The 15,614-nt window shown below is 36.0% G+C and overlaps 2 protein-coding genes, 1 long non-coding RNA gene and 2 pseudogenes across 3 annotated transcripts; 1 reads left to right on the forward strand and 4 right to left on the reverse strand.

The window, feature by feature from the left end:
• Positions 1-5,050: 5,050 nt before the first annotated feature.
• On the reverse strand, positions 5,051-5,479 carry LOC145234135 (protein FAM200B-like). Its single transcript, XM_080098908.1, has one exon. The coding sequence runs from the start codon at positions 5,477-5,479 to the stop codon at positions 5,051-5,053; it is 429 nt and encodes a 142-aa protein (XP_079955034.1).
• A 2,942-nt stretch (positions 5,480-8,421) lies between these two features.
• Positions 8,422-9,667, forward strand: LOC145234705 (uncharacterized; annotated as a pseudogene).
• A 2,358-nt stretch (positions 9,668-12,025) lies between these two features.
• Positions 12,026-13,309, reverse strand: LOC145234137 (uncharacterized; annotated as a pseudogene).
• LOC145234138 (uncharacterized) lies at positions 13,164-13,777 on the reverse strand (the record flags this gene model as incomplete). The annotated part of the gene is made up of 2 exons (XM_080098909.1): positions 13,164-13,472; positions 13,533-13,777. Coding segments are annotated over 2 exons (378 nt in total), but the record flags the coding sequence as incomplete, so codon positions are not given.
• Positions 13,767-15,093, reverse strand: LOC145234052 (uncharacterized). Its single transcript, XR_013861260.1, has 2 exons — positions 14,831-15,093; positions 13,767-13,913 (listed from the first exon to the last, which is right to left on the reverse strand). It is a non-coding gene; the product is annotated as an uncharacterized LOC145234052 (long non-coding RNA).
• Positions 15,094-15,614: the final 521 nt, after the last annotated feature.

The following is a 15,614-nucleotide window of genomic DNA, read 5'->3' on the forward strand; positions in this document are numbered from 1 at the left end:
TAAAAATGCTTCGTAAATATAATTTGTTTAATGATTAAATATTGATTTGAAAAATATTGACCACTGCTGACCTCGGATACTGACAATGACAGCATCATAAATGATGGTGTTCAGTGGATACATGAGTACAGAGTACCTTGGGAAAAATGTTCCGGGGCTTTAATGAATGTTCTTCAAGAAAATAGAGTACCCAATGCCATTTTGAGAAAAGAACTTATTCATGTAATAATTGATAAAGTTATGCAGGTAAAAACATTACAAATGATACAAAATAAATCTACTTTTCATGCAGTCCAAACAGTAGCGCAGTTTAGTTTTTTCCACATGTGTATTTGTTGACATTTGTGCAAACATTTCAGTTTACGGAGAGGCCAGGAAGAAAAAACCTTGAGCGCGTTGCGTATTTGGTTGTTTCCAAATATCCAAAATCATTCAGAGATGTTATTGGAGGCATTCCTATGGGTGATGGCCACAACTCAATTGCAAACCAGCTGTACTACAGATGGGAAAATGTGATACGCAAAAAAAGGAAACTGCAGCATTTATCTGATGTCCAAAGTTCTGCAAGTAAAATTTTGAAAACTCCTTATGGTGTCAAAAATTGGTTGGTTACAAACAAAACCCAAAACCAAACTTCTTTGCAAAATTGGTTATTGCAAGAGTTTAAAAAAGCAAAATCTGAATGGGATATGCAACATACCAAAAATCTCATGAAGCAAACTTACTTCATGCGGGAATTAATTAATAAAAACTCCCCTGTCCAAATGGTGCTGACACAATGGCCATTTCTGACAGAGGCCGAGTTTTTACTTTCCCATTTTGGGAAGCTATTGGAAAAAGAAAACATAGAACATCTGCCATCAACCATTGCTCATCGCAGCATGGAGGTGTATAGGTGAGCACAGTGGAATTGCACTTTTGGTTTCTCATCTAATTTGTTGAATCTTGCTTCAGGTCACTGAAATTAAATGCTCGACCAAATGTGGAAACAGTGCTAAAATCCATTAAGCACCAATGCTCCCAATTTGAAAATAACGATGCAAAGTCCTTTCTGGCTGCTTTTTTTTAAGGAAGAAGGCAAGACCGTTTCAAGGTAAGTGCTGCATTTTTTGATGACAATGCACAGTTCACTTCTAACAAAATTGCACTTTGTGTCTAGGATGAGTATCAGTTAAGCACTATTATAAAGGAAAACGAAACTACTCCTTATGTTATAGCAATTGCTGAGTTTGCAATATACATTCTTATGTGTATGTTTTAAGTAAAAACATTTTTATTCTAGGGGACATGCCAGCCATAGCCAAAATTTTTAGGTCATTGTTGAAAAAACCATAGTAACTTCTTGCAGTGACCTGTTTCTTGCATTGTCATGCTGTATTGCCACCTACTTCATATTCAATATTGAGTATCCAAAAAGTGCATTGGCAACTTTGGAGTTCATGCAAAGGTAAGTGTGGACTATGTTTATGTTCTTTTGTTTGGGTACAAAACATTAAGTACAAAAGCTAAAAGTTTGTTGGGTCAGGTAGTGTTTTTTTTACCCTAAGGCATGTTGGTTTTAACCACAGGTTTTGATGTGTTTGTGATTTATTAGGTTTTTAGTTATAATTTTTTATGTTCATTGAAAAAAAAAACATTGCATAGTTTGATTTTATGTGTAAAATCTATTGTTTATTCAATTAAAATTATACTGACTGTTATGTTTTTTTGTATGTATAGGTATTTTTTGTGGAAATCAATGCACCCGGAAGCAAAACTTCAAAAAAAAGAAAAAATTGTGGGATACATCCAAAAGTTTTGCAATTAACCAACATTATACAGACATACACGCAATAATGCTCTGGATTTTTGCAACAATAAAACACAGTTCTTGAAAGCGTGTTGTATTGCAATGCAGTAGAATTGACAAACTTGTCAGTAAAAAAAACTGCCAGGACTTTTCCCTGCAGATTTAACAGCAGATTATTCAGTGAATTTTACTGGCCAGGTTATGTAAAAATTACGTGAACAGACATGTAAAACAAAACAAAAATACAAGGGAATGCACGTATATATTTACTTGGGATTCTGCAGTAAAATCTACAAAAAGCTGCCAGAAGTTTTAACAGTAAATTTTTTTAACAGTGTAGGCAACTATATGTGAACTTTCACCCAGTTCCGTCTTTTAGTCATGTCTAACAAACGCTTTTCCGCAGTCCCCCGTCTAACGCTATAGGAACTGCGTGTGAACGTTCACCCAATCCCGTCTTTTAGTAAACGAACTCATGCACCCCGTTTTCTTAAAATATAAACTGAGGTAAAAAAGCGATGTAAAAAATCATTATGTCAAGTAAACCGAGCGGAGCTGCAGCCGTATTTTTGATCTAAAACTTTTGACGTAAATTAACGCCAATCCGCACTCAAAACGTCTTTTGATGTAGATATTCTCCAATTGCACTGAAAGTACAGAGCATCATTTATACATCAGTTGAAATCGACATATTTTTTCTAATATCCTGAAAGTCAAATTTTAATAAGCTTAATTGGTTAAGTGGTTCTTAACCTTTTTTTCCAGCGCCTGGCGCCCACCATAAAGTGAGTGTTGTACTAAAGATTAAATGTGATACAGTGAAGTTGCATCGGATTCTCGTTGTAGTCTTGTGCAATTAGAAAATTAAAACTTACATTCTCAGAATGTGATAAATTTACTTAAAGAAATACATCCATAAATAAAAAATATAGAATAAAAACACGCAGGAAAAATGTAATTAATGACTACCTTGGGCCTGGCGAGAATTCGCCTACTTAAAAATATCCGGTTCAATATTTGATAAACAAAGCCTCAGATCCCCCCTTTTACATATTTGCAATCTATTTCTCTGTTTGGTTAAGAGTTGCACGACCATACTGAATCCCTTCTCTACCAGATATGATGAAGGAAATGCCAACAGTAAAAATTTAGTTTTTTTCCAAAGATGAGGATACTTATCTTGTTCCTTTGGCCAGAAAGCTTCATAGCCAATCTGCTGGAACAACATTTTTTCTTCTAAGTCATTTTGCAAGTTTATTAGTTTTTCAACTAGATTTGGATCAGCATTGTTTACATCCGTCTGGAATGGATTTACAACCCACTCTGGTATTTTCAATTCTTTGATATCTTTAAATCTAATCAACAAATCTTCTTTCAGTGCTTGAAGATGAGAGGAATAGCAGTCTAGATCTCAGTGTCTGACAACCATGAATCATCGGTTTGGTTTTCCTGCAGTGCTTTTAAGCTAGGAAACTGATCTAAGTCTGCCTTTAGTACAGTGGTCTTCAACCTGTGGGTCGCGACCCCAAGTGGGGTCGCCTAAACTTTTTATGGGGTCGCTTAAATTTATTACCAAAAAATGATACTTTTTTGTTCTATAGTTCGTAACCTCTGCTAATGTTTTGCAGTACAGCTTGGTACTTCGTGTCACAATCTAAACATTGTGATGCAACAATCCATATAAAACACAAGTTGTCCAACCCATTGTTACGCGATAGAACCCCTTGAATGACATACTGTGTCTCAAATAATACAGCGGGTTCAGGGGAAAGTACATAAATTTACTTATTTCTGCCAAATGGCGAGCTTTAACGCGAATTAGGTTGGCCAAATTAAATGAAACTTGTGGGTTCTATCATTTGAGCGTAATACTGCACACTGAATGCTCTACTTGAAAATTAGGCGGGCATATTTACATGAAAATAGTTTCTGTTTTGGCATTACTTGAAACATTTTTTCACTATCGGAAAAAATGGGGTCGCATGTTAATGCTGATTTAATTTTCTTTTAAATTGGGATCGCCTTTAAAAAAGGTTGAAGACCACTGCCTTAGTAAACAGTTTTTGTAGAATTCTAGTTTGCTAATAAATGCCATTATTATTCCCTTTGCTTTAGTCCCATGCAGTTTGATGTTGACCTCATTTAATTTGTTAAAAATATCAGAGAAATAGGCAACATCTGCTCTTCTGCTTTCCAAATCTGTACTCACTGTCTCATCCAGTAATTTGAATTCAAAGAAATCAATAACAGAACTAGTGATGCACCGAAGTTTCGGTTGGCCGAAACATTTCGGCCGAATCCGCTGTTTTCCAATGTTTCGGTTTCGGCCCGAACTTTTTTAAAAATTCGGCCGAAACCGAACTTTCTTATTGCATTGAATTTAGGCCTTAAATTTCATTTTCTCCAAAACGAAACATCAGGAACTAACTATTTGTTGTATCTATAAAATACGAGCCACGTTGTCTGCAAAATATTAGATGTTTACTAAAGCTTATACATTGTGAAAGTGATTTTAGTTTGTCAAAATTGAGTTCTCTCGCATCAACAACGCAAGGTTTAGTTGAAAACATCCATAAGAAAGGGGATTTTAGATTCGGCCTGATTCGGCCGAAATTATTCGGCCTCATGGCCGAATATTCGGTTTCGGCCCGAACCTTTTTAGTCGGGTTCGGTGCATCACTAAACAGAACCACAGAGGTCAAAAAAACGTCGTAGACAGTTACCTTTCGAAAGCCTTCGGACTTCTGTATGTAACAACAGCCGTTCAAAATCTTCTTCATTTTCATGACAAAGTTGGCGAAATATGCGGGCATTTAATGAATGAGCTTTGATAACAGCTTGAAGGGTGCTATGCAACCTGTCACTAAGATGCTTTGCAGCTAAATGCTGTCTGTGAATCACACAGTGGATTGTAAAGTTGCCTGGAACTTCTCTTTTCAAATGTGCTATAAACCCGCGATGGCGTCCTACCATTGAACGGCGCTCCATCAGTTGCACATGCAATAATATTTGAAAGTGGAATTCCTTTCTACTTAAAGAATTGTTTAACTGCCCCATAAACCGTTGAACCTTTAGTGTCAACCTCTAATTGCTTAGCAAACAAATACTCCTCAATAACTTCATGACTGGTATTTGGATAGCGCACATATGCCATTAACAAAGCTTCATTGTCGCGTTGTGTTGTCTCGTCAAGCTGTGAAGAAAACTGTGCTGTTTTGAGTTCAAAGTTTACTTTCAATGTCATTTGCCATTTGATCAATTCTAGAAGACACTGAACTCATTTTGAGTGGGCATCATGGTACTGATTGTTTCTTTCACTGCTGGTATAATAAGAGTTTCTTCACCAATAGTGTGCGATTTTCCGCATTTAGCAATGAGCTTTGAAATTTTGTGGGAAGGAACAAGTCCTTTCTCAACTTCATTTCCGTATGATTTGAACAGTTTTCCAATGATGCAACGCTTTCCAAATTTTTCCTTCAGATCACGAAAGTATGCTACATCCTTGTTTGCTTTTTCTGGATGCTTTACCTTCAAATGATCAATCATTCTCGAAGGTTTCATTGCTTCATTTGTGAAAGTTTTCTCACATATTAAACACATTGGTAACTGTTCATTATTCACAGAAGGAATAACACCATATTTAATGTATTCACTTGTGTAATGGCGACACTTTCGCTTTTGGTTACTCATCTTAGGGGTGGCTGATCAAAAGTAATAGCAACTAAATTGGAATTGCATTGAATAATCAATAAACTATGTGTGTACTCTGAAACAAACAAAATATAGTTTTCGTTATATACCAAGGGTGGCCAGACCTGCTTCATGCTCGACCTTTTAATACATGGTAGAATGCAAATCACAGTACGCCAGGCCCATTAAAGGCGTCATACCGAATCAGCATGCATTGTTTTATAATCAGGTAAAACAACTCGGCAAGATGGGGAAATACATGTGTAACAGTAAAGAGCCGCAATCAAAGACTCGAAGAGGTGCATGCGGCTCGGTAGCCGAAGTTTGACCACCCCTGTTGTATACTGTATAACATTAATAGTATATTTGTCATAATAATGTGGAAAGGGTAATACTGAAATATTAAACAAAAAATCTTTGGGAAAAATGTGCTTTATGCTTTAAATTACACAACAGGACGCAATAATTATAGACCCATTAAAAATCCACTTCATATAACTTAAGTGTGACAACAAAGGGAAAGTTAATGCACATTATAATAGAGTTTTCCAATTGAAATATTTGACTAAACTAAATAAAACATGTATATTAAAGCAGGTGATATGTAAAATGCAATTATTAGTAAGAAACCGCATTATAATAAAGGATGCAATAATTATAGACGGATTAATGCACCCACGTGGTAACAAACAAAGAATTCATGGTTCTAAATTAGGGGAAATTAGCTGAATTATATTGAAATTTTGACCCACGTTACTTTGATTAGCCTATAGGCTTTGTAACCATACAATACTTTTTAGAGCTAATGATATCAATCATGTGATTTTCAGTACAAAATAATAGATCGGATCTTTGATTAAGTTTGATTTTTAATACTTTCAATTTAGGCTATTTTTTAGCACTCAACCGCCATGTCACTTAATCAACTCTTACATCACATTTTTCACCTCCAAGCGCTAATTAATGACAGTCGTCACAAGGCTTTTGTTTCGACCTTAAAAAGTATTTAGTAACTTTAGTCGTATTGTGAATGGTTAATGAGTTCTGTCGGGAACAAAATAAAGTTCAAAATAGTTCCATGTTAGAGTAGGGTTGCCATATTTTATGATACACAATCCCTGACAAAATTTATCTCGGTTACGTTAACCCAGTTTTTCTCAAACATTTTCGTTATTTTTTCTAAACGGTTCCTTTGCCATTATTTCGAGGGCTCGCGGTCCGCAAGCCTGAATGTGACATCACAGACAAGACAAAAGCATTACAATTGTGCGCGAACAATCGCATTTTAGTTGGTTGTCATGCAATAAAGCCTATATAGAGACGGTCGATCCTCACTTTCACTTTGATTTAAACTTATTCAGTTGCACAAACTGACGCCAAATAGAAATATGTAATTACTTCCACCTTTTCGCGGTCCCCGCAAAATACCCTAAAGCAGGGGTCGGCAACCTTTTTTGCACTGCGGACCGGTTTGAAACTAAAATTTTATATCACGGACCGGCCTTAAAGAACCACTAATCAGTACTGAAAACTAATGACATTTATTACAACTTTGATTCAAAATGAACCTTGCTGGGCAAGTTTTATGCGGCCGGGTAACAAACTCCTCACGGGCCGCGGACCAGTGGTTGCCGCCCACTGCCCTTAAGGACTGCGGATCCCTTTTTGAGAACTGATGCATTAACCATTTTTGCGATCCAAACACATCTATTCCGGAATAAATTTTGAATATTCGGAAGCCACACGGACGGCGACACGAGAAAACGTTAGATACGGTGCTCTGATACGTCAATTAACTTTGTATGTAGGCTTCCGTTTAGTTAAGTTTATTAGGCTAAGCTTACTACTCTATCCTTAAAACAATAAGCACATATATCAGGGGTCTCCAACTTTGACCACTCTAAAAACCATTCGGACCAATTTTACACAGAAATAAACTAACAACGGGAGCCACAAAGACCTTTTTTAAAATTGAAATAAAATCCCACTGAAAAAAACGTTTTTATGTCTCACGACATTCGACTTTTTGTTGTTAGGTAGTTCCTTACATATTAGGTACAAAGTTAAAGCAAATGAAATTTCCCACGTTCCCACGTAGCATCGAATGCTGTGTTTTCTTGAAACGTGGATTTTTATTTGTGGATTTAACGCGTACTGTCCGTCAACTAGTAACAAAGGTATTGTTACGCCCGCGCACACACTGCAAAACCGCAGTAACATGTACGTTAACCTGCGCGCCGTCAGTTTACCTCTTTACGTTTCCTGGCATAGATGCGGTTGTAGCTAACTATTAGAAACTTTCTTCGTTGGTACATTAATTTCATAGTATGTTATGTTTTTTTTCTTAAATTCCTGACTTTTAAGTACATTTTAACATTTCTCCCTGACGCAGATTTAAACACTAAATTCCCTGACATGTCAGGAAAAATCCTGACGTTTGGCAACCCTATGTTAGAGGTAAGATCCAGATTTGGACGTTTTACGGCATAAAAATATAGTTACACCTTCTTAACATAAGTAAGCACCACCTCTAAGGGGCGGTAGTGCCCAGGTTAAGAAACACTGGCTTAGTTCATTAAAACTTTGTGATGCACCCTTGTATACCTTTTGTACTGGGGCACCCCATGCATATCTTGATGCACCCTAGGGTGCACCGTGCACACCGGTTGAAGAGCACTGGAATATGCGCTTTCCCGTAGTCCCGCCTCTCCCGTCTTTAAGTTTGGCACTTTTCCCGTAACCCCGTCTCTCCCGTCTTTTAGACCTCAATTTCCGTATTTTGGACATGTCCTTTTGTATTGCAATCATCAATGTCTTCATATGTGGTAAGCTAAATGAAAACGAAATTTGTTTGTGCGTTGAGAACATGTGAAAAGGAACTTGATACTATTAATGAAATCATAAAGCATGGAAAAGAACATGTGCGAAAATGGTATGAAGCTAAGTAAGTGTCCGTATGTCCAATCATAGAATACTAAACATATAGAAGGCCAACTGAAACAAACCCATTGTTCTCGTCACGCTTCATCAAACCTTGATCAAACGCATTGGCGGCCTTGTTTTGTAGTCAGTTTGTTGGCATTTTGTACCGCTGAACATTATAACTGTTTGAATATTACGCGTTATACAGCATGTCTTATGCTTTAAATCCATCCGGTCTTCCCCAAGACATTATAGATAAGTTGATTTCGGAATGGGAAGAAAGTGACTGTTATGAAGAACCAGCTGCAGAACAGGTCCCAAATTCTCAGTTTGAAGCAGATGTTGCACGACTAACACAAAAGTTTTGCTTGTCGAAGGACGGAGAAAGTACAGTGCAAGATATTTTAGCTCATTATACGAAACATGGTGACCCAAATTATGTGATCGCGCAGTATCCGAAACTGTGTTTAAATGCTTGCTTTGTTTGCGTGCGAAGCCGCCAATCCGGCTTCAAAACGCTTGTTGGACGTCTTGGAAGAAATTTTAAGTAAATCACTTACTGTAGAGGAGGAACATATTGGAAAAATCGACGAAAATGAAAATAATACCATTGAATTTTTGGCTGGTTACACTACACAATAAAGAAGTGTGCTAAAAAAATTCCCACAGAAACACAGGTATTACATGAGCTTTGTTCAAATTGCATTCCAAACGAAGGTAGTTTAATAAAACTGATAGAGTGTAAACTTGGGTGTCTTAAAAAACCGTCTGAAAATTTTATGTTTCTTTTGCAATGTGTTTATTTAAAATTTAGCAGAGAATGTAGCAAAAGCCACTATTAACTTTGAAAAACTAACAAACTAAGTTTTGTGCAGTGTAACCTTTTTGAATTATATGAAACAATGGGGTTGTTCAGCCGAATCAAAAATTCCGCTAGGTGACAGCACCTTCCGGCCATACAATGCGTTGGTTTACGCTGGAGACAATAGCAAAAAACATATATCGGCAAGCTTCGCAGGTGTTTGGGGTGAATTTTTGTGGTCTAAATGTATGTTACGAATAAATGGACTATTATTCTCGTTATCTAAGATAAGTTTGTATAAACTGCAGGTTCAATATACGTATTTCAGCTAAAATTCAGTGAGTTCTTCCCGCAAACCACTGCAGGGTAGATGAAGCATCATCCCATCATGTAATTATTTTCTGTTGCATGTGCGTGATTTTAAACAATTCCTTTATGGAAACTTGTACTATAACAGTATTATTGGAATGTCATTATAGTTGTATGTACAGGTTGTGAATGTAGGAGCACAGTACAACTTTTTCCTGACAAGAAGTTGCTTTTACAAAAAGTGACATAAAATTGCAATTAACAGAGAAACTGTATTAGATACATTTTGGAGGCCAAACTTAAGGTCTTTAATCATCTAATATGAAGACTTGAAGTTACTGAAACATTCGCAACATCAAGCAAGCAAGATTTGACAAAGAAACTATATATCCTTCTATATTTCCACTTGGGAAAGCATTTTCGGAGGAAAGTCAAAAGAAGGAAATTTGAAATGTACTGGCTGGGTGTTATACCAACCAAATAGAGATGTCATATTGGCAGTAAATAGTAGGCTACAACGAAGTAACATCAGTTGCAAATGATTCCATTGCTTGCATCCAAATGCATTGTTGCTTGACAGCTAACAGCTAGCAAATTAAAGATGTAACTTTCGACAGTATTTTTTTTCAAAAATGGCAACAATACAGAATGACACTGAATGTGAGTTTCAAGTACTTTACCTGTTTTTAATTGAAAATTTAACTATGAATATAATGTTTCAGTTTAAGTTCAAAGATATATCAACTGATCTTTACCGTAACACGGTTTGACAAAATAAATATTACCAAGATATGTGTATCTTATTTGGCACATCTAAAGAAAGAATTAAGATTTTTTTCTGTTTAGATCAGATTTATATTATTGACAGCCAAATTAACTGAATAAATAACCATCTTCCAAAGTAGTAAATCACCAGAGGCTGCTATCCTATGTGAACCAAAAGATTCTAAAATGGTAAAAAAATAATTTCACAAGATCTTTTGATTCATTGTATTTGTAAACACACACCCACAATATGTCAACGAATTGCATGATATATATATATTAACTTGGAATAAACAAACACTTCGTTGTTGATAAAAATTTAAATGCTTGCAATGTAGCTCAGGTTGCAAAGAATTTTGCAATTATTGGCAATGCACCAAACAAAACACTATACAAATACTGTTTTAAATATTGATGTAAAGTCACCAAATATATATGTAGGCAATAAAAAGCATGCAATGCTTTTATAGTTGTTACAATTAGACTTTTTGGCAGTAGAATAGCAAGAAAATTATTGTAGCAAATTCTTTGAAATGCTGCATTCCAATTTTGACACTTTCTCCCATGGGTTGCTCAGAAAGTCCCACTATAGCATCATAAGTTGAAGCCAAACAGGACATGTGCAATCAACTCCTCTTTTTGGGTTTTGCCTATTTCTCTTTCAAATTAACAATTTTCCTTGTTTAATACAACCTATATATCTCTACAACAACAGAAAGGTGTGGAATTATGATCTGCACAAATGTATCAGTATACTGACTTATAAGTAGATAAATCAACACCTCGAGCATTGAATTCTTCACAGCGACATACCATATATTGTCAACATTTGTTGACTTTGGGTCATAGATGTATATTTACATGTTGTTTGGACCGATACTCACTGTATTATCATAACATAGCTTAACTCAACTCCTGCAATAATACACTCAAGAATCAGATACTAGCAAGTGCCCTCAAGAACCAGATCTAGCAAGTGATTGTTCGCTAATCGCTAGTCACTAAATAGGCATGAATTAACACAAAAGAACATGGTACAAATCATGTAAATTATCAACAAACATCTGTATTTGCAATAATAAATATATTTTAAAAGCAAAACTAACAACCATTTTTCTCACAAACATGACCCAGACATTTTTTCAAATTACCTTCTGGACAGGTGTAATTGGCATGACATGCGCGAAATTATCAAGTAATTACTCTTTTTCTTTAGTATTTTTTCCGTTTATTTTTGCAAGTTCTTAAAATAGTTGAAATATGTTTCACAATAATAACTTAAGTTGTGGGAAACATGTGGTATTTAACCTAAAAAAACGTCAAGAAAATGTGACTGTTTCCATTGTTAAGCACGACGCGCGAAGCCTCTATAGGAGGAACGTGGCGGCACCTAGTGGATGAACAACTCCATTACAAGAAATAACTAGTGCAGACTCTGTTGATACACCACTGTCATATGTTGTTAAATTGTTTATTCGTGTGCTGTCCTATGGATTTACCAAAAAACTTGTTCCTAACGTTCACAAACAGCGTTCAACTTTGCGGTCATCTTTAAATAATACGAAGTAATTGTGTATATTGTTGTACATCCCTGATGACTGTATAATAAAGTCTTTGCTTTTTATTTTGTGTAATGTATTGTTTTTAGTTATATACAGTAAAAACAAGTCAGGACTTTTTGTAACATTCTACCACACCTAAATAGCAAATTTAAAACAACAGGTTGTCTTATTTATTAAAAATAGCAATCAGGACTGGTGTTTAGCCTTTTTAGGAAGTGGATCACAGCACACAGTTGTCCATGCATTTTTTAAACCATGTGTAGTGACATTGCCTTTTGTTTTTTTAATGATCTTGCGCTGGGTAATATGCTGGATGCCATATGCAGCATCAGAAGCATCAGGGTTGTGCGATCTTCTTCCCATCTGACGCTTTAAAAGCAATAAATATATGTCAAACTCGAGACCCAGCAAAAAACTTTATTTTATTGTTCCATACCAAATTTCCAAAAAATGCCTCCAACACATCTTGGGTAAAGGTATTTAAACAAATGTATGGAAATGTTGGCAACAGCCTTTTGCACAATTCCACTAAATTCCTGGTGGTAAACACTAAACCCTGTAGTGTGGCCAATGCCATAAGTCGCTTTTGCTCTCCTTTGTGGTTTGTGTCAACATCATTCTAAAAAAAAGAAACACACAAACTGCATTAACAGAAACTGAGTACGGTAGGTGACTAAATGCGGAAACCAACAGGTTTCACCATCCAAACAAAATACCTTCCAATTACAGTTTAGCAACAAACATAATTCTTCAAAGATAGGATTTATTTATACTTTACTAAATGGAGTAAGCTCAATATGAGCAGCTGTTAGTCTGATGTTGCACAAAATTGCTGATGATTTTTCAATGTCATACAGCTTTCCTACATGTGTCCATAATCTGTCTTTTCCCAACATATTCATGAATTTTGTTCCTCCTGCTCTTGAGGAATACAGAGAATTTCTTGCAGTCTAAAGAATGGGTCAATATATAATCAGTATTTGCATTTAAACACCAATGTATTTTCATACCTTTAATAAATGTGAAGGGTCAGAGCAAAGATATATGGGACGTAATGGTGCATAGGGGTTTGGAGCAGTAAATGGTTTGTCCAAAGGAATATCCTTTGCTCCACTAACAAGCTTAAAAAAATGACGGTTCACAGAAAAACCATCAGCCACAACTGCATGTACTTGAAAACCCCGAACTTCACATTCATGCAATAGGTGCCAAAATAAGGGCAAGTTGAAACGCTGGTGTCTTTGTGGTTGGATACCAAGCCAAAGGAAGAGATATCTCACGCTTTACAGATCGGAGATAAAAAAACTACAAAATAGGATGCACTTTTACATACTGTTGTACGGTATTTGGTAGCCACATACCTAAAATGTGTGTTGCTAATTCATCTTTATTGACAGTTGTGGGCCCAAGATCAGTAAACCCAACCAGCTTACCTTCCCGAATAACTAGGTTTTGGCGGACTAAAAACATGCAAATGTTAAAATGTTTTTAAGGTCAGTATTATAACCATCTACTACTACTTTTCATTTCATCCACTGCAATATATCCCACTAGTACATTGACTTTGGTCAGAACCCGTTCCAACTCTTTTACAGCCATTGAATTAATTCCTGGTTTAGGAGCAATATAGTTCCTGAGACAAAACAAAAAATAAATAAATAAAACATTTGATGTGTTCTGACAGAAATCACACCTGTAGTTTTTAATTGTTGAGACAGAAGGCAGCGTTGCCACCTTTCTTGTGCATATGTGCTGGTAGGCTGCTGGTGAACGTGCATACAGTTCAATCGCCCAGCGGACGATGTCAGGATGGTACCTTCTTCCATTTGAAGCAGACACAGTTGCATTTTGTATCTGCTGGTGGTACCACAACTTTTGCCACTCATTCAAATGCGTGTTGTTTTGTGCATAAACTACCTGATAGTAAAAGCAAACACAAATAAAGAGTCACCAGTAGAAATTATTTTACAAACCTTAACTGGTTGATGAAAGGTTTCATCAATGCAAACCATTTCCTTTCCATCCTTTAATAATAATGTCTCACAGTTTTTGCAAACTTGTTTTCCATCAGTCACTGCAATATAAAAATGCTAAAATTCAATCAATTTAAAAAAAAATATATATAAAAAAATTACCTAAGATACCACATGACCGGGACCGAATTATGTGTGAAAAACATATTTTATTAGCATTCCATACCAATATGGGGTGCAACTTGCTGCCTTTTTTTTCTTTTCCGATACCCTTGCACATGCTTGCCTCCTGTGCATTAACTACACATCATAATAGTAAAATAAAACTTGTACATACTTTTGCAACAGATTAATGCCTAAAATGCTGTGTAATGTCTCAAACTGTTAGTCGCCCAGTACTCTAAAACTTGTAGCTGGAACCTGCCATCCGTTTAATTCTAAATTTGCAACTTTGGCGAACTGGTTAAACTTTATCCTAAAAAAGCAATTGATGTGTTAATGCTCAAATGCATAAAAAGGCATCATCTAATCATGTAAAAACCTTATTTTTGGTATGATAACATTATCCTCCTTATATTCTGCAAACAATTGTCCTCTCCACTTATAAAAAATATCCAAGAATCTATGAAATACAAAGACACTGAAAAATGAAATAAACTGCTGAAGTGTAAAACAACAAAAACACCCTTTCATTGCTTCAGACAGTTTTCCAGATGCCTTTAATAAATCTTCTATATTTTTATATCTAACTGACGGATTGGCAGGTGGTCTTTTAACTGGCGCCTTGCGCTCATTTACTACAGAAACATTTTTGGGCAAGTTTTTGCATGGCCTAGCTCCAATTTTGAAAACTTTTCTCCCCTTGCTCAATATGTCACCATCCTGAAAATGATCCTGGCAAATTCCAGCACTGAAAGCAAACAATACTTTCTAACTGCACAAGACATAAACTACAAACTCCACATGCCTACACTTCCTTAACGACTTTAAATCACTTCAACAAAAATTTATCACTTACGTTTCTTTATGTAGCATTTGTTTGATGCAATCTCCTGCCTTTGCATCACGCATTGACAGTAGAAAGTTGGTTAAATTTGAGTGATGTCTTTTTTCATCTTCTTTTCGCACAAATTCCGGTCTTTTAACGGTAAAAATAGACACTCTTCTGCCAATTGCCGCACAACGCTCGTATGAGACAGAACAGCCAGGTACAGCACAATGAGTTGGTGCCATAATTTATTTAGTTTTACCTAATATCACTAAAAAATAAAACTCGTATAAGCTACACCGAAAAGCATAATAGTTCTACAACAGGGGTTCCCAACGCGAAGCTTTTTCCGGTGGTACGTGAGTAGCTTCCGTTTTGTTCACATAAACCTGGATTTACAACCTTATATTTTGTTTATCTGGTTTTGTTTACAGAAAAACAACATTCCCCAGGCCTATTGTCATTGTTACGTAACTTCCTGTTGTTTCGTATCATTACGATCTTTAAAATACAGGTCATGTCAATTGTCAACAAAAGCATAGTTGCTCCTTGCTATAAAAAGCCGTACAACGCTGTGGCACAGTTGGCGTTAATTATGTCAAATGATTGCTCTTGATAGATATTATCTGCTGTTTTTTAGCTTAAGCTTCAAATAGCGTTGAATGAAATATGATTCGAACAAATTAGTTGTGCTGCAAGAAGTGGTACCATGCATAGAGCACATTAGTTCTCTATGGTGGTAGGCGTGGCAGTGCAGAGCGTCCAAGTGGTACGAGATTGTAAAAAGGTTGGGAACCCCTGTTCTACAAAGAAC

The sequence above is a fragment of the Phallusia mammillata genome, chromosome 6 (assembly GCF_965637545.1).
Source record: "Phallusia mammillata chromosome 6, kaPhaMamm4.hap1.1, whole genome shotgun sequence".
Taxonomy (NCBI): domain Eukaryota; kingdom Metazoa; phylum Chordata; class Ascidiacea; order Phlebobranchia; family Ascidiidae; genus Phallusia; species Phallusia mammillata.

Bases quoted from the DNA above. Each gene is read 5' to 3' on its own strand.
- LOC145234135 (XM_080098908.1), bottom strand. From the start codon at position 5,479: ATGAGTAACCAAAAGCGAAAGTGTCGCCATTACACAAGTGAATACATT.